The sequence below is a fragment of the Cetorhinus maximus genome, chromosome 23 (genome assembly GCF_964194155.1).
Source record: "Cetorhinus maximus chromosome 23, sCetMax3.hap1.1, whole genome shotgun sequence".
Classification (NCBI taxonomy): domain Eukaryota; kingdom Metazoa; phylum Chordata; class Chondrichthyes; order Lamniformes; family Cetorhinidae; genus Cetorhinus; species Cetorhinus maximus.
Window position 1 is genome coordinate 25,392,258 of NC_135901.1, and position 18,131 is coordinate 25,410,388.

General features: G+C 45.4%; 3 protein-coding genes across 6 annotated transcripts in view; 2 read left to right on the forward strand and 1 right to left on the reverse strand.

Annotated features, from left to right (window-relative positions):
• LOC144697023 (uncharacterized) overlaps window positions 1–18,131 on the forward strand; it is a 175,014-nt gene that overhangs the window by 127,581 nt on the left and 29,302 nt on the right. The gene's annotated exons all lie outside the window — the stretch shown is intronic.
• LOC144697203 (uncharacterized) lies at window positions 1,127–9,590 on the reverse strand. The gene is made up of 4 exons (XM_078569088.1): window positions 9,478–9,590; window positions 8,940–9,095; window positions 4,724–4,826; window positions 1,127–2,172 (listed from the first exon to the last, which is right to left on the reverse strand). Exon 4 carries the CDS (start codon window positions 1,968–1,970, stop codon window positions 1,296–1,298), a length of 675 nt encoding a protein of 224 aa, XP_078425214.1. The 5' UTR covers window positions 1,971–2,172; window positions 4,724–4,826; window positions 8,940–9,095; window positions 9,478–9,590; the 3' UTR covers window positions 1,127–1,295.
• On the forward strand, window positions 9,414–15,599 carry LOC144697225 (uncharacterized). 4 transcript variants are annotated; one of them, XM_078569135.1, is made up of 2 exons: window positions 9,414–9,536; window positions 14,261–15,599. In XM_078569135.1, exon 2 carries the CDS (start codon window positions 14,478–14,480, stop codon window positions 15,111–15,113), a length of 636 nt encoding a protein of 211 aa, XP_078425261.1. In that variant the 5' UTR covers window positions 9,414–9,536; window positions 14,261–14,477; the 3' UTR covers window positions 15,114–15,599. The 4 variants fall into 4 exon arrangements, with proteins under 4 accessions (XP_078425261.1, XP_078425259.1, XP_078425260.1 ...); XM_078569133.1 differs by having other exon boundaries at window positions 9,454–9,536; window positions 13,551–15,599; XM_078569134.1 differs by lacking the exon at window positions 9,414–9,536 and adding an exon at window positions 9,570–9,665.

Consider the following 18,131-nt stretch of genomic DNA (forward strand, 5'->3'; position numbering starts at 1 on the left):
TCACTACCTCCTTACTACGAGTGTAGGGAAGCAGCTGACTTGTGCGCAGCAGCAATGTTGATTTCTCCAGAAATGTAAAATTTGCCACAATATAAATCCCAATTTAATTTCAAACCTGGGAATGAAATGATTTGAATTAATTGCCTCCAGGTTTAACTGTGTGTTTGGATTCTTGGCACCTAGGAAGAGGCGATGGTGTAGAGCTATTGTCGCTGGACAACTCTGGATCTGTGATGGCAGATGGTGGAATTTGAATTCAATAAAACTCTGGAATTAAAAGTCTCATGTTGACCCTGAAACCATTGTCAATTGTTGTAAAAAACCCATCTGGTTCACTAACATCCTATAGGGAAGGAAATCTGCTGTCCTTACCTGGTCTGGCCTACATGTGACTCCAAACTCACAGAAATGTGGTTGACTCTTAAATGCCACTCAGTCATATCAAACTGTGACAAAGTGACAAAAAAGTAATGAAAGCGGACGGATCACCCGACATCGGCCTAGGCACCGGAAGCGACAATGGAAATCTCAGCCGTGTCGGTCGCCATTCCTTTACTGTCGCTGGGTCAAAATCCTGGAACTCCCTCCCTAACAGCACTGTGGGTGTACCTACACAGACTGCAGCGGTTCAAGAAGGCAGCTCACCACCACCTTCTCAAGGGCAACTCGGGATGGGCAATAAATGCTGGCCCAGCCAGCGAAGCCCATATCCCTTGAATGAATTTTAAAAAACTGCAGAAAATCTCATCGACCTCCAGATTCCTGTTCAATACTTTTGCTGAGTGAATTTAAATTTAAACCAGGTTTGCAGACGTGATGCTCTTTTCACACATCGAAGGTGAGAGCAATGCTGTGGGACACACACTGAGTCCAGTAGCTGAAAGTGATTAGCAGACTGAGTTTTGTGTTCAGTGATCTCAGGAGTGTTACCGACACCTTCCCTGGATCCCAAAGCTAGGGGAGCCACTCCAGAAGGTATGGGGAGCTGGGACTTGTCCATGAGAGTAACCGAAGGTGTGAGAACTGAAATAATCTAGAATTAGAAAGGAGAAAAGATGGAACAGTCAATAAGAGGACATCAAGTAATCTCCTCTTATCCTGGAGAAATTAAAGACTCAACAAAGGGTGTGTCTGAAACAACATGAATTCATTTGACAGATATCAAAATATTGAACTCCAGCCAGTTATAGGGGTTATTAACATCAGCAGAAACAAACACCAACTATCAGAATGATCGTGGTTCAGTCCTGGACGTGATGAACAGCGGCAATAACAGCAGGATCCAACCCCTGCAGTCACTGGTGAAGTCGTTGGTGTCTCAGCTGGTGGGATGACGAAGTGAATCCCTTCCCACACATAGAGCAGGTGAATGGCCTCTCCCCAGTGTGAGTGCATTGGTGTTTCAACAGGTCACTTTTGCTTTTATAGCTCTTCTCACAGTCAGAACATTTAAAAGGTCTCTGATCACTGTGAACAAGTTGATGTTCAGTGAGGTTGCATAAGTGAAGGAATCCCTTCCCACACTTGGAGCAGGTGAATGGCCTCTCCCCAGTGTGAACTCGCTGGTGTCTCTGTAGGTTGGATACGTTATTAAATCTCTCCCCACACACAGAGCAGGGGAATGGCCTCTCCCCAGTGTGAACTTGCTGGTGTGTCAGCAGGTTGGCTGACTGAGTGAATCCCTTCCCACACTCAGTGCAGGTGAACGGCCTCTTCCCAGTGTGAACTCGCTGGTGTCTCAGCAGATCCATTTTGCTTTTGAAGTTCTTCTCACAGTCAGAACAATTAAAAGGTCTCTGATCAGTGTGAACAAGTTGATGTTTTGTAAGATGTGCTGACTGAGCAAATCCTTTCCCACACACAGAGCAGGTGAACGGCCTCTCCCCAGTGTGACTGCGTCGATGAGATTCCAGCTGGGATGGAGTATTGAATCCCTTCCCACATTCCCCGCATTTCCATGGTTTCTCCATGGTACTGCCGTCTTTGTGTCTCTCCAGGTTGGACAATCACTTGAAGCCTTGTCCACACACAGAACTCATGTACTGTGTTCTCCCCACTGTGAACGGTGTGATGTTTTTTCAGGTTGTGTAACTAGCAAAAGCTCTTTCCACAGTCAGCGCACTGAACACTCTCACTCGGGTGTGTGTCTGTCTCGGTGCTTTTCCAGTCACACTATAAAAGGAATTTAAATAGAATTACACAGAATATTCATTACAGAAACAGGTCATTCTGTTCAACTGGTCCATGCCAGTGTTTATGCTATACGTGAGCCTCTCATTTCTCTCTATCAGCATATCATTCTATTCCTTTCTCACTTGTGTCTGCAGCTTCTTCTTAACTTGTGTTTCCACAGGCCAGACGATTGCCTGAAGCCTCGTCCACACACAAAACACATGTACAGTTTCTCCCCACTGTGAACAGTGCTTTTTTCTTCCATGTTCAAAATCCGATGATACTCAAGTTCCAATCAATTGGACGACTCTGTCAGATTCTGATGTGATTTTTGGTTTGAGTTTCCTGACTGCAAATCCTCCTCTTCTAATACCCTGTGTAATTGATTTAAAACAGAAAAAAGGGCGTGAGAGAGAATCCACAAAAACAAAAAGGCAGGTTGTGAAACTGAGCTGAATGAATCTGGTTATAAGTGGAATTCACATGAGGAAAAAGTGACCGTGAAAACTGCTGGATTATCATCAAAACCCAACTGGTTCACTAATGTCCTTCAGGGAAGGGAACTGGAAACCCAGACTGGGCCAACACAAGACTCTGGCCTCCATTTGAGGAGAGAGAGAGGTGGGAGATGCAAGGGGTGAAGAAGTGTTCTGCACATCTACAACTCATCCAGGAATTTCACAGGATCCCCGGAGCCTCAACCACCACCACCTAGAAGGAGAAGGGTAACAGTTGCCAGTGAACACCATCACCTCCAACTCACACACCGTCCTGACTTGTCTGACATCCAGTGCAGAATGAGCAGAAATGTCCTCCATTTAAATACTGGGAAGAGCGAAGCCATTGTCTTCAGCCCCCACTACAAACTCCACTCCCTAACCACCGACTCCATCCCTCTTGCAGCTCTCTGAGGCTGAACCAGACTGTTCACAATCTTGTTGTCATATTTCAGCCCAAGCTGAGCTTCTGACTACATATCACTAAGATCGCCCATTTCCACCTCAGTAACATTGCACAGCTGTGCCCCTGCCTGAGTTCATCAGCTGCTGAAACTCATCCATTCCTTTGTTCCCTTTAAACTGGACTATTTGAATGTGCGTCTTGGCGGCCTCCCCGATTCAACTCCATAGAAACTGGAGGTCACCCAAAACTCAGCTGCGCATCACAGAATCACAGTGCAGAAGAGGCCCTACGGCCCATCGAGTCTGCGCCAACACGTGAGAAACACCTGACCTACCTACCTAATCCCATTTACCAGCATTTGGCCCATAGCCTTGAATGTGTTGACGTGCCAAGTGCTCATCCAGGTACTTTTTAAAGGATGTGAGACAACTCACCTCCACTACCCTCCCAGGCAGCGCATTCCAGACCGTCACCACCCTCTGGGTAAAAAAGTTTTTCCTCACATCCCCCCTAAACCTCCTGCCCCTCACCTTGAACTTGTGTCCCCACATGACTGACCCTTCAACTAAGGGGAACAGCTGTCCCGACCCACCGTGTCCATGCCCCTCATAATCTTGTACACCTCGATCAGGTCGCCCCTCAGTCTTCTCTGTTCCACGAAAACAACCCAAGTCTATCCAACCTCTCTTCATAACTTAAATGTTTCATCCCAGGCAACATCCTGGTGAATCTCCTCTGCATCCCCTCCAGTGCAATCACATCCTTCCTATAATGTGGTGACCAGAACTGCACACAGTGCTCCAGCTGTGGCTTCACTAAGGATGATACAACTCCAACATGATCTCCCTACTTTTGTAATCTATGCCTCAATTGATAAAGGCAAGTGTCCCATATGCCTTTTTCACCACCCCACAAACATGCCCCTCCACCTTCAGAGATCTATGGACACACACGCCAAGGTCCCTTTGTTCCTCAGAACTTCCGAGTGTCATGCCGTTCATTGAATACTTCCTTGTCAAATTACTCCTTCCAAAGTGTATCACCTCACACTTTTCAGGGTTAAATTCCATCTGCCACTTACCTGCAAATCTACTCATTTGACCATCCCGTCTATATCTTCCCACATAGTCATCTATGTCGTTTATATAAATGATGAATAATAGGGGACCCAGCACAGATCCCTGTGGTACGCCACTGGACACTGGCTTCCAGTCACGAAAGCATCCTTCTGTCATCACCCTCTGTCACCTACAACTAAGCCAATTTTGAATTCACCTTATCAAATTACCCTGTATTCCATGTGCATTTGCCTTCTTTATAAGTCTCCCATGTGGGACCTTGTCAAAGGCTTTGCTGAAATCCATAGAAACTACATCAACTGCACTACTCTCATCTACACACCTGGTCACCTCCTCAAAGAATTCAGTTAAATTTTCAATTATATCCTTACTCGCACCAACTCTTGTTCACCATCCACCCCTGTGCTCGCTGACCAACACTGTGATGATTTCCAGCTCTACAACCCTCCAGGATTATCTGGGATCATCGAATTTTGGCCCACCCCAGGCTCCAATTCCTCCTGGGCATCCACAATCTCTTCCAGCCAGGAAGCATAATGAGAGGTTCGGATGTTTTATTAAATACTCACAGCAGAAGCACATTCATTTGATCGGAGATCATTTCCACATGAGCAGCCAGCGATGTGGAGCCTCCTGAGATTCCGGTCCCTTTCCCGTCAGTATTTACAGGAGCTGGGACAAGGAAAAGAGTCTCAGTAAAATCTACGATATATTTGTTCACTGTTTTAAAATGGGTCTGGACTCACATTTCAAGTTTGTGCAGCCTGTGACTCCCTGGGATTATTAACTCTCCCTCTCCAGACCCTTTGGGCTCTCTATTGTTGGACTCGCTATTGTTTCTCAATGTCCTCCTGGCCTTGTTGTATCTGATCCAATAAAAACCCTCCTTACATCACACAGTGAACAGCTTTAGACATGTTTTGACTTTTCACCTCAATCTTATTCTGCTGAACGATCTCATTGACCGTTCCCTTTCTCTCGATCAGTCCGTCCACCATCTCTTTTCTGGATTTCACTCCTTCTTGTTGTTCCAGGATTTCATCTCTCTGCCTTTTATTTCTTTTACTGAAGATTCCTGTCCATTGCTGCCTCACAGCCTCGTCCTGTTCCCACATATTCTCCATGTCTAAGTGCTTCCCAGCGGCCGTGCCAGCCGTGGCCCCTATTCCAGCCCAGTCACTGATCCCTCTGTTCCCTCCACCCTTTTTACTGGTGTCACTATCACAGGGACGATTTCAGTGTTTTCCGAAAACTGCCTTAACACCAGGGTCATGGCTACTGGGTGGTCATAGTCCACCTATCTCTCTCCCTGCATTCTGACTTATGAAATTCCTGGATAATTCCCTTATCATCTGAACATCAAGGTCCTTGAAGATGGGATGACATAACCTTGGGGATGGGTGTATGGTGTTCAGGGCACATAGTACAGGAACTATTTTAAATCTTGTATCGTTATATAGGCTTTCTAAGTATGGGTGATGATTAAACCATTTGTGGGACCTATTTCTTATGGCAGGACAGATTGATGGGTAGTCAGGGAAACATATGGGGTCTTGGGCTTCATAAATGGAGGCATTGAGTACAGAAACAGGGAAGCGCACCAACAGAGAGTTGTCAGGATCTGGAACTCTCTCCCTGAAAAGCATCTGGAACCTGATTCTTTGTTTAGACTCCGCCCACTCAACATAGATTCCCCAACCAGCGGAAATAGTTTCTCTCTATCTACCCTGACAGTTCCAATTAATATCCTGAAAACTTTGATCAAATCACCTCTTTGTTTTCTAAATTCCAGGGATTACAACCCTCACAGTGAGGTGATTTTTAGCAGGAGGAGGAGGGAGAGGGAAGATATTATTCATGGCACAGCACTAAAGAGTGTGCAGGGACAGAGGGACCTAGGGCTTCATGTGCTTTGATCTCTGAAGGTGACAGGATGTATTAAGAGAGAAGTTAGCACAGCAGGTTGGATCTTGAGCTACATAAATAGTGGTATTGAGAACAAAAACAGGGAAGAAAAGTACAGCACAGGAACAGGCCCTACGGCCCTCCAAGCCTGCGTCGATCATATTGCCCGTAAACTAAAACATTTTGCACTTCCGGGGTCCGTATCCCTCTATTCCCATCCTATTCATGTATTTGTCAAGCTGCCTCTTAAACACCACTATCGTAGCTGCTTCCACCACCTCCTCTGGCAGAGAATTCCAGACACTCACTACCCTCTGCATAAAAAACTTGCCCCGCACATCACCTTTATAGTTTTCTCCTCTCACCTTAAATCTATGTCCAATAGTAATTAACTCTTTCACCCTGGGAAAAAGCTTCTGACTATCTACTCTGTCCATGCCACTCATTATTTTGTAAACTTCTATCAAGTCGCCCCTCAAACTCCGTCGCTCTAGTGAGAACAATCCGAGTTTCTCCAACCTCTCCTCATAGCTAATAACCTCCAGACCAGGCAGCATTCTGGTAAACCTCCTTTGCACCCTCTCCAATGCCTCCATATCCTTCTGGTAATGTGGTGACCAGAATTGCATGCAATATTCCAAGTGTGGCCTAACCAAGGTTCTATACAGCTGCAGCATGACTTCCCAGCTTTTATACTCAATACCCCTGCCAATGAAGGGAAGCATGCCATATGCCTTCCTGACTACCTTATCCACCTGAGTTGCCACTTTCAGTGACCTGTGGACCTGTACACCCAGATCCCTCTGCCCGTCGATGCACTTAAGGGTTCTGCCATTTACTGTGTAATTCCTGCCTGTATTTGACCTTCCAAAATGCATTACCTTGCATTTGTCCGGATTAAACTCCATCTGCCATTTCTCCGCCCAAGTCTCCAACCGATCTATATCCCGTTGTATCCTTTGACAATCCTCTTCACTATCTGCAACTCCTCCAACCTTAGTGTCATCTGCAAACTTGCTAATTAGCCCAGTTACATTTTCCTCCAAATCATTTATGTATACCACAAACAGCAAAGGTCCCAGCACTGATCCCTGCGGAACTCCACTAGTCACAGCTCTCCATTCAGAAAAGCACCCTTCCACTGCTACCCTCTGTCTTCTATGACCAAGCCAATTCTGTTTCCATCCTGCCAGTTCACCTCTGATCCCGTGCGATTTTACCTTCTGTACCAGTCTGCCATCAGGGACCTTGTCAAAGGCCTTACTGAAATCCATGTATATAACATCCACTGCCCTTCCATCATCGATCTTTGTCACTTCCTCGAAAAACTCGATCAAGTTAGTGAGACACGACCTCCCCTTCACAAAACCATGCTGCGTCTCACTAATACGCCCATTTGCTTCCAAATGGTAGTAAATCCTGTCACGAAGAATCTTCTCCAATAATTTCCCTACCACTGACGTAAGGCTCACCGGCCTGTAATTTCCTGGATTATCCCTGCTACCCTTCTTAAACAATGGAACAACATTGGCCATTCTCCAGTCCTCTGGGACCTCACCCGTCGCCAGTGAGGATACAAAGATTTCTGTCAAGGCCCCAGCAATCTCCTCCCTTGCCTCCCTCAGTACTCTGGGGTAGATCCCATCTGGCCCTGGGGACTTATCCACCTTAATATTCTCCAAGATGCCTAACACGTCCTCTTTTTTGATCTCAACATGATCCAGGCTATCTACACACTCTTCCCTAGACAAATCGACCACTAAGTCCTTCTTTGGTGAATACTGATGAGAAGTATTCATTCAGTATCTCTCCCATTTCTTCTGCTCCACACACAGATTCCTACCTCTGTCCCTGAGTGAGCCCACCCTTTCCCTGGCTACCCTCTTGCCCTTTACATATGTATAAAAGGCCTTGGGATTTTCCTTAATCTTGGTTGCCAGTGACTTTTCATGACCCCTTTTAGCCCTCCTGACTCCTTGCTTAAATTTCTTCCTATTCTTTGTATTCTCCATGGGCTTCATCTGTTCCCATCCTTCTAGCCCTTATGAATGCTTCCATTTTCTTTTTGACTAATCTCACAATATCCTTCGTATTCCAAGGTTCCTGAAACTTGCCATGCTTATCCTTCATCCTAGCAGGAACATGCCGGTCCTGAATTCTTATCAACTGACGTTTGAAAGCCCCCCACATGTCAGGGAAGTTATGCTGAATCTTTATAAAGCTCTGGTTCGGCCACAATTCAAGAATTGCATCCAGTTCTGATCGCCTCACTTTAGGAAGTATGTGAAGGTCCTTGAGAAGGTGCAGAGGAGATGTACTGGACTGGTTCCTGCAAAGGAGGTTGAGGGAAGATTGACAGAGGTGCACAAGATTATGACAGGTTTAGATAAGGTAGACAAATAAAAGCTGTTCCCATCAGCTGATTGCTCAAGGACAGAGATTTAAGGTTTTGGGTAAAAGGTACGGGAGATATGAGGGAGGATGTTATTACACAGTGAGTGATAATGACCTGGATGTTACTGCCTATGAGGGGCTGGAAATGGACATGATGAATGATTTCGAAAGGATATTGGATAGACATTTGAGGGAAATAAACTTGCAAAGATACAGGGATAGAACAGGGAACTGGGACTGATTGGATTGCTTTAGAGAGCTGGTATGGACTCAATGGGCTGAATGGCCTCCTCTGTGACTCTTTTGTGTAATCTCGTTCTGTAGTTTAACCCTTGGAGCTCAGATCACTCAGGTAAATCTGTGTTACACTCCCTCTAAGGCCATTCTATCCTTCCTGATATTTGTTACCCAGAACTGAACACAGTTTTCCAGGTGTGCTCTAACCCGGGTTTGTGTGTCTTGGTGCTTTTCCAGTCACACTGATACCTAAAATCTTCTCCCACAGGCAGTTCAGACAAACTTTTCCTTTCCACATTCAAAGGGCGATGATGTTCAGGTCCTCATGAATTGAATGACTCTGTCAGATCTTGATGTGATGTTTGGATTGAGTTTCCCATCTGTCAATCTTCCACTTCCAGTAACCTGTAAGTTTATGGAAACCATCACTGTGAGTCCAGGATAGAAATTGCAGAGACAAACCTTTCTCTTGGTTTGAGTTTGCTATGTGTAAATCCTCCCCTTCTCACCCCCTGTAGAAGGAGTTTCTAAAATCCATCCCTGAGAAATTCACAACATCCTCTCCTCCTGCTGACCGGGGCAGGGATGACCGCGCATGCGCCCTGCTGCACATTGACCCCGCTCAAGATGGCAGCCGTTAACCCGGCCTATGAACCAGGAGTTCACGATCTCTCACCCCGTCCCGTGAAAACAGGATCGGCAACTTTTCATTCGGGGTTTGAGGCCTCCACCGAGTGTTAATGAATCCTCCCTGCCCACTCCTCTGGCTCTAATCCTCTCCACCCACCCAGCCGCTCCAGGACTCAACCGGACTCGATTGTTTCTCGCTTCTCCGTCTAACTCCAGGTACAACCTGCGCTGCGCATGCCCCAGTCAGAGACCGCAGTGCGCAGGCTCCGGTTACAGCCCAGCAGTGCGCCTGCGTCGGAAGCTCGTGGTCTGGTAGGACACATTCCTCTCCGCGGAGAATGCTGGGTAAACTCACCGCCATTGAATCGATCATTCTGCTTTGCTTTGTGATCCGATTTTGTTTGGAGCCATCAGGGCCAAGATATAAACTTATTAAAATCAATTCATACAGCAACCAAACTCTACTACTTTTCTGTCCTGGATGCGACTAACGGAAGAACTAGTCCCTACTGTCGGATGTGAACTTAGTGGAGTCTCAGCAGGTGGGGTGAACAAATGATTTGTTTTCCTTCAACAAAGCAGTTAAACTGCTCCTCGCCAATGAGATTGTGCTGATTGCGCAACAGATGCTTTCAACTTTCAAAGCTCGAGCGCCAGCAGGTTGGAAAATTGAATAAATTCCTCTGCACAAGTGAAGTATCTGAATGGTCTTACTCCAGCGTGACTGAGCTGTTGTGTCAGTAAATGGGATGACCGAGAGATGGGGGGACGGTAAACAGCCAGAGGTCGTGGTGCACATTGGGACCAATGACATAGGTAGGAAAAGGGATGAGGTCCTGAAAGTAGATTTTAGGGAGTTAGGAAGGGAATTAAAAAGCAGGACCTCAAGAGCATTGATCTCAGGATTACTCCCAGTGCCACATGCTAATGAACATAAGAATAGGAAGATTGAGTAGTTCAACACTTGGCTGGAGAAATGAAGTAGGAGGGAGGGCTTTAATTTCTGAGGCATTGGGACCAGTTCTGGGGCAGGTGGGACCTATACAAGAAGGATGGGCTACACTTTAATATGACTGGGACTAGTGTCCTTGCGAGGAAGTTTGCTGGTGCTGTTGGGGAGAGTTTAAACTAGATTGGCAGGGGTTTGGGAACCTGAGGCGAAATTCAGAGTGCAGAGGAGAAAAATTGGCAGTGGGAAGTCGTGAAGTATCTACTGATAATGAGGGTATATCAGAGAGTTACATCGAGGGAGATAGAATACTTGGAGAGTTTGATAGAATTAGAGTAGGCAACACAAGATCATTAGATGGGGTCATATTAAACCAGAAAGTAGAAAAAAGCCTAAATCAGGGCTAATGTGCATGTATGTGAGCGCATGGAATGGGATTAGTAAGATTGGTGAACTGCAGGCACAGGTTATCAAATGGAATTATGATATTTTTGCTATAATGGAGACCTGGCTCAAAGAAGGGCTGGACTGAGCATCAAATATTCCTGGGTATAAGGTGTTTAGGAGCGACAGGAAAGGAAGAAAAGCGGGGGGGCTGGGCGGGAGTTACAATACTGGTTAAAGATGGCATTACAGTGCTGGAAAGAGAGGCTGTTCCAGATGGGTCAAGGACAGAATATCTCTGGCTAGAGGTAAGGAATGGGACAGGTGCAATAACATTAATTGGTGTAGGACATAGACCACCAACTAGTGGAACAGATGTGGAGAAACAAATTTGCAAAGAAATTACGGAGAGGTGCAAGAGTTATAGAGTAATCATAATGGGGGACTTCAGTTATCCAAATATCGACTGGAATCGATAGGAATAGTACAAAAGGACAAGCGGGGTGAGAGTTCCTGGAATGTGTTCAAGGTAATTTTCTACAACAGTATTTTTCCAGTCCAACAAGGGGACATGTCCTTTTGGACTTGGTTCTGTCGAATGAGTTGGCCTAAGTGAATCAAATATCAGTGGGAGAACCTCGAGGGGACGGTGACCCATTGGATCAGCAGGTTTAGGTTAATCATTGAAAAGGACAGAGAACAATCCAGAGCAGGGATAATTAATTGGGGGAAAGCCAACTTTGATGGGATGAGAATGCATCTGAGCCGAGTGAGTGGACTCAAACATTGGCAGAAAAGACAGTGGCTGAACAATGGGGCCTCCTTCAAAGAAAAAGCATTGCTGACAATGTTAAGGTATATTCCCTTGAAGAGGTAAGGTAGAACAAATAAATCTAGAGCACCCTGGATGATGAGAGAGAGAGAGAGAGGTAAAGATGAAAAGAAAGAAGTGCGCATACGGCAGATGTCAGGTAGAAAATACAATGGAGAATCAGGCTGAATATAGAAGGACAAGAGGGGAAATGAAGAAACTAATAAGAAAAGCAAGGAGAAAGCATGAAAAGAGGCTGGCAGTGAACATAAAAGTGAATCCCAAGGTCTTCTATAAGCATGTAAATAATAAAAGGGTGGTAAAAGAAAGAGTGGGGCCAATTATGGACACAAAAGGTACTTGCATGTGGAGGCTAGAGAAATAGCAGAGGTGTTGAATGAGTACTTTGTTTTTTGAGGAGGTAACAGAGAAGGTTGATAAAGGAAACGCTGTTGATGTGATGTATATGGATTTTCAAAAGGCATTTGATACAGTGCCACACAACAGACATGTGAGCAAAATTTTAGGTCATGAAATAAAAGGGAAAGTAGGCACTTTGATAAGAAATTGATTGAGTGACAGGAAACCGAGAGTAGTGATAAATAGTTGTTTTTCATTTGGAGGAAGGTTTGTAGTGGAGTTCCTCAGGGGTCAGTGTTGGGATCTTTGCTGTTCCTGATATACATTAATGACCTAGATTGTGGTGTGCATGGCATGATTTCAAAAATTTCATATGATACAAAGATTAGAAATGTTGTCAACTGTGATGGGAATAGCCTTGAACTTCAAAAGGATATAGACATGTTGATGGATTGAGCAGACAAGTGGCAGATGACGTTCAGTGCAGAGAAGTCTGGGATGATTTGTTTTGGCAGGAAAGGTATGGCGCGACAGTATAGAATAAAGGGAGAGCCTCTAAAGGAGGTGTAGGAACACAAGGACCTCAGTGTATACGTATATAGGTCATTGAAGATGGCAGGGCATGTTGAGTTAATAAAGCATATAGTGTCTTAGGCTTTATTAGTAGGGGCATTGAGTAAAAGAGCAAGGAGTTCATGTTGAACTTGTGTAAGACACTAGTTAGGCCTCATCTGGAGTACTGCGTCCAGTTCTGGGCACCATACTTGAGGAAGGATGTGAAGACATTGGAGAGAGTACAGTGGAGATTCACAAGAATGATTCCTGGGATGAAGAACTGTAGCTATGAGGTAAGATTGGAGAGGTTGGATTTGTTTTCCTTGGAGAAAAGAAGGCTGTGAGGAGACTTGATAGAGGTATTCAAGATCCTGAGGGGTATGGACAGGGTAAATAGCGAGAAGCTGTTCGCACTCAAAAGAACATCAAGAACTAGAGGGCGCAGATTCAAAATAATGGGCAAAAGGTGTAAATGTAATTTGAGGAAAAGCTTTTTCACCCAGAAGATGGTTGGGCTCAGGAACAAACTTCCTGAAAGGGTGGTGGAGGCAGGTTCAATCGATATTCTATCGGTATTCAAAAGGGAATTGGATTGCTATCTGAAAACCGTACAGGGATAAGGCAGGGAGTGGGAATATGTGGAATGCCCTTTGAGAGAGCCAGTGCAGACTGAATGGGCCGAATGGCCTCCTTCTGCATTGTAAAGATGCTGTGATGAGCTGAGACTGGGGTGGAGTCCGGCGATGTTACTGAGGTGGAATCCAGTCTTGGTGATGATGCAGATATGTGGCTGTGAGCTTGTCTCGGGATCAAATATGACACTGATGTTTTGAATAACCTGTTTCAGACTCAGACTGTTATCAGGGAGAGGACTGAAGTCAGTGTCTAGGGGTTGGTAGTGGGGACTGAAGACAATGGCCTCAGCCTTCCCAATGTTTAAATGGAGGAAATTTCTGCTCATTCAATACTGGATGTCAGACAAGTCAGGACAGTGTGTGACTTGGAGATGATGGTGTTGACGTACACCTGTTACCCTGGTCCATCTAGGTTGTGGAGGTTGAGCATTTGGGAGATTCTGTCAAAGTTCTGGTTGAGTTAGAGATATATAAAAGCCCTCTCCTCTGCTTCTGCTCCTAATCCTCTCTCACTCTTCTTTCCCCATTGAGGGTAGAGTTTTGTGTACTCTCCCTTTGCCTGGATGAGTGCAGTTCCAACAACACTCAAGAAGCTTGACACTATCCAGGACAAAGCAGCTCACTTGATTGGCACCCCATCCACAAACATTCACATCAACGAACAGCGGCAGCATTGTGTACCACCAATAAGATGCACTGCAGAAACTCACCAAGGCTCCTTAGACAGCACCTTCCAAACCCACAACCATTACCACCTAGAAGGACAAATGCAGCAGATAGATGGGAACATAGAAGTTCCTCTCCAAGTCACTCACAATCCTGAATTGGAAATATATCACCTTTCCTCCACTGTCACTGGGTCAAAATCCTGGAACTCCCTCCTGAACAGCACTGTGGGTGTACCTACACCACATGGACTTCAGGGGTTGAAAAAGGCAGCTCACTACCACCTTCTCAAGGGCAATTAGGGATGGGCAATAAGTGCTGGCCCAGCAAGCCCACATCCCTTGAATGAATAAACAGAAACATTTTAAAAAGGCCCAGACTGGGTGACAGGCTCCATCCTTTGAAGGACATTAGTGAACCAGTTGGGTTTTTACCACAATCCAGCAGTTTTCGTGGTCACTTTTTCCTAGTGCCAGCCCCACAAATTACCAGATTCATTCAACTCAATTTCACAACCTGCCTTTATGTTTTTGTGGGTTCTCTCTCACTCTCTTTTTTCTGTCTTAAATCGATTTCACAGGGTGTTAGAAGGAGAAGATTTGCATTCGGTAAACTGAGAACAAATGTCACATCAGGATCTGACAGTGTAACCCAATTTATCCTACCCTGAATATCATCAGAGTTTGAATATGGAAGGAAAAAGCACCGTTCACAGTGGGGAGAAACTGTACACGTGTTCTGTGTGTGGATGAGGCTTCAGCCAATCATCTGGTTTGTCGAGTCACAAGCGCATCCACATGGGGGAGAAACCGTGGAAATGTGGGGACTGTGAGGATGCATTTAGTTGCCCGTCTGAACTGGAAACTCATCAATGCAGTCACACTGGAGAGAGACCATTCAGCTGCTCCATATGTGGGAAGGGATTCACTCGATCATCGATCTTGGTGATACACCAGCGAGTTCATACTGGAGAGAGGCTGTTCACCTGCTGCACATGTGGGAAAGGATTCGCTGATTCCTCCACCCTGCTGAAACGCCAGCGAGTTCACACTGGGGAGAGACCATTCCCCTGCTCAGAGTGTGAGATGGGATTCACTCAATTATCCACCCTGTTGAGACACCAGCGAATTCACACTGGGGAGAGACCTTTTAAATGTCTGGATTGTGGGAAGTGCTTTAAAAGTTCCTGGGAACTGATGTTCCATCGACGGGTTCACACGGCTTTCACTGTGGGACTGGGTTCAAGCGATCATCTTAACTCACTGTACACCAGAGAATTCACACTGGGGAGAGGCCATTTTCCTGCTCTAAATACGGTAAAGGATTCACTCGATCATCGAATTTGCTGGCACACCAGCGAATTCACACTGGAGAGAGGCTGTTCACCTGCTCCATATGTGGGAAGGGATTTTCTAACTCATTCAACCTGCTGAAACACCGGCGAGTTCACACTGACGAGTGACCTTTTGGATGCCCAGACTGCGGAAAGTGCTATAAAAGTTCCGCCTCAATGTGTTCACACTGATGAGAGACCGTTCAGGTGCTCTCACTGCAGGACTGGGTTCAGGATATCATCGGACCTCACTGTACACAGCGAATTCACACTGGCGAGAGGCCACTCACCTGCTCTGATTGTGGGAAGGGATTCACTCATTCACCAGCCTACTGAAACACCAGCGAGTTCACACTGAGGAGAGACTGTTCACCTGCTCTGAGTGTGGGAGGAGATTCATTCATTCATCCAACCTGCTGAAACACCAGGGAATTCACAAGTAACTACAGTGATTAGATTTTGCTGCTAATCACATCCAGGACTGAGCCATGTTCATTGGGGTCTGTTTCTGTTCATGTTAATAAACTCCAGACCAGTCATAGGGGAAAATATTGTTGATGAAAGAAAAATAAATCAGCTAAACACACAGTGTGTTGAATCTTTTTTTTAATTCATGGGATGCCGGCCTTGCTGGCTTGACCTGCATTTATTGCTCCATCCATAATTTCCCTTGAGAAGGTAGTGGTGAGCTGTCTTCTTGAACCACTGCTGTCCATGTGGTGTCGGTCCACTTTCATTCCTTACAGACTTCACAGTGGTTTGGTACAACTGAGTGGTTTGCTTGGCCATTTCTGGGGTTCTGGAGTCACATGTACGCCAGACCAGGAAAGGACAGCAGATTTCCTTCCCTAAAGGGCATCAGTGAACGAGATGAGTTTTTACGACAATCAACAGTGATTTCATGGTCATCATTAGACTTTTAAGTCCAATTTTTTACTGAATTCAATTTCCACCATGGTGGGATTTGAACCCAAGTCTCCAAAGCGTTAGCCTGGGTCTCTGGGTTCTTAGTCCAATGACAATACCACTACGCCGTCACCATCATCTTTCCTATCTCCAGCACGTTAGTTCCTTTTGAAGGGCTTTCCCTCTCCCCTGTCCCCTCCATCCTCACCCCCAATAACAAGTGTGAGGAGCTCATGGAGCATCTTTGTCACTGAGATTGAGACAGTCCGATCAGCTGCCTCTGCTGCTTCCTTCCCTTCCACTAGCCCACCGGACCAAACTGTGTCTAAAGTTCCCTCTTGTCCAAGCCCTGAACTCACATTTTTCTCCAGTTTCTCTCCTATCTCCCATCATGCCCTGTCAGAGCTCATCTTGTCCAGGAGACCCACCTCCTAATCCCTCGATTTTATTCCCACTAAACTGCTGACCATCCATCTTCCCCATGTTGCTGATATTGTTAATGTTTTTTTTCTCTTCTGATTTTGCCCCTCTCACCTTTAAATACAACATCCTTACCCTTCCTGAAAAAAACACCCCTTCACCCCACCTTCTTTGCAAACTACTGCCCCAACTACTACCTCCCTTTCCTCTCCAAAGTTCTTGAACTTAGTTTTCCCCAAGGATCTATCCTTGGCCCCTCCTATTTCTCATCTACATGCTGCCACTAGGTGACATCATCCAAAAGCACCGTGTTAGTTTTCACATGGACACTGACAACGCCCAGCTCTACCTCACCACCATCCCTCTCCATTCTTCCACTGTTACTAAATTATCAAACTGTTTACCCGACATCCGGTACTGGGTGAGCAGAAATTTCCTCCAATTAAAAATTGGGAAGACCAAAGCCATTGCCTCGGTCACCAGGACAAATTCCATTCCCTAACTACCAAGTCCATCCCTCCCTGGTAACTGTCTGAGGCTGAACCACATTCTTCACAATCCTGGTGTTAGACTTGACCCCAAGATGAGTATCTGACCACGTATCCACACCATTATTAATACCAGATTCCAGAGATTTCCACCTCCCTAACATCACCCGCCTGCACCCCACCCCAGCTCATCTGCTGCTGAAATCCTCCTCATACCCATGACTTGATGATTCTAATACATTCCTGGCCAGTCTCTCACGTTCACTCTGCCCCCCAACCCCTGGAAACGTTAGGCTATCCAAAACTCTGCTGCCCGTGTGCTTTCTCACTCTGAATGGAGGGGAAATGGTGTCACAGTGATAACGTCACTGGACTAGTATTCCAGAGGCCGAGGCTTATGACCTGGGAATGTGGGTTCAATTCCCACATTCCACCCAAACCTTCTGCAGACATTTTCAGCAATAAATTTCCAAACAGTATTTATACATAAACACCGTGACCTGAATCAGACAGAAAATGTTTGCCGTCTGTGTGTAAGTTAGTATCAGTAATGATGCCATGAAATTATCATTGATTGTTGTAAAATCCCATCTGGTTCACTAATGTCCTTCAGGGTAAGAAATCAACCAATTAAATGGCACAATATTAAACAGAGTGCAGGAACAGAGTGACCTGGGAGTGTATGGACACAAATCTTTGAAGGGAGCAGGAAAAGTTGATCAAGCTGTTTAAAAAAAAACAAATGGGATCCATTTATTAATGGAGACATGAAGTACAAAAGCAAGGAAGTCACACTGAATCTTTATAAATCACTTTTTAATCCTCAGCTCAAATATTGTGTTCAGTTCTGAGCACCACACTTCAGGAAAGATGTCAAGGCCTTGGAGAGATTACACGGAAAATTGACCAGAATAGTGTCAGCGATGAGGGGTTTCCGTTATGTGGAGAGACTGGGGAAACTGGGATTGTTCTCTTTAGAGCAGAGAAAGTTAAGGAGTGATTTAATAGAGGTGTGGACATTTTTGTAGAATTTTTATTAAGTCAGGAGAAATTGTTTCCATTGGCAGGATGGATAGTAACCATAGAAAACAGATTTAAAATAATTACCAAAGTTCAGGATGGAGATGAAGAGAGATTATTTTACTCAGTGAGTTCTGATGATCTGGAACACACTGTCTGAATGACTGGTGGAAGCAGATCCAATGGTAACTCTCAAAAGGGATTTGGACTTTTACCGAATAAGGAAAGATTTTCAGGGCTCAGGAGAAAGGTCAGGGGAGTTGGACATTTTCATACAGTACAGA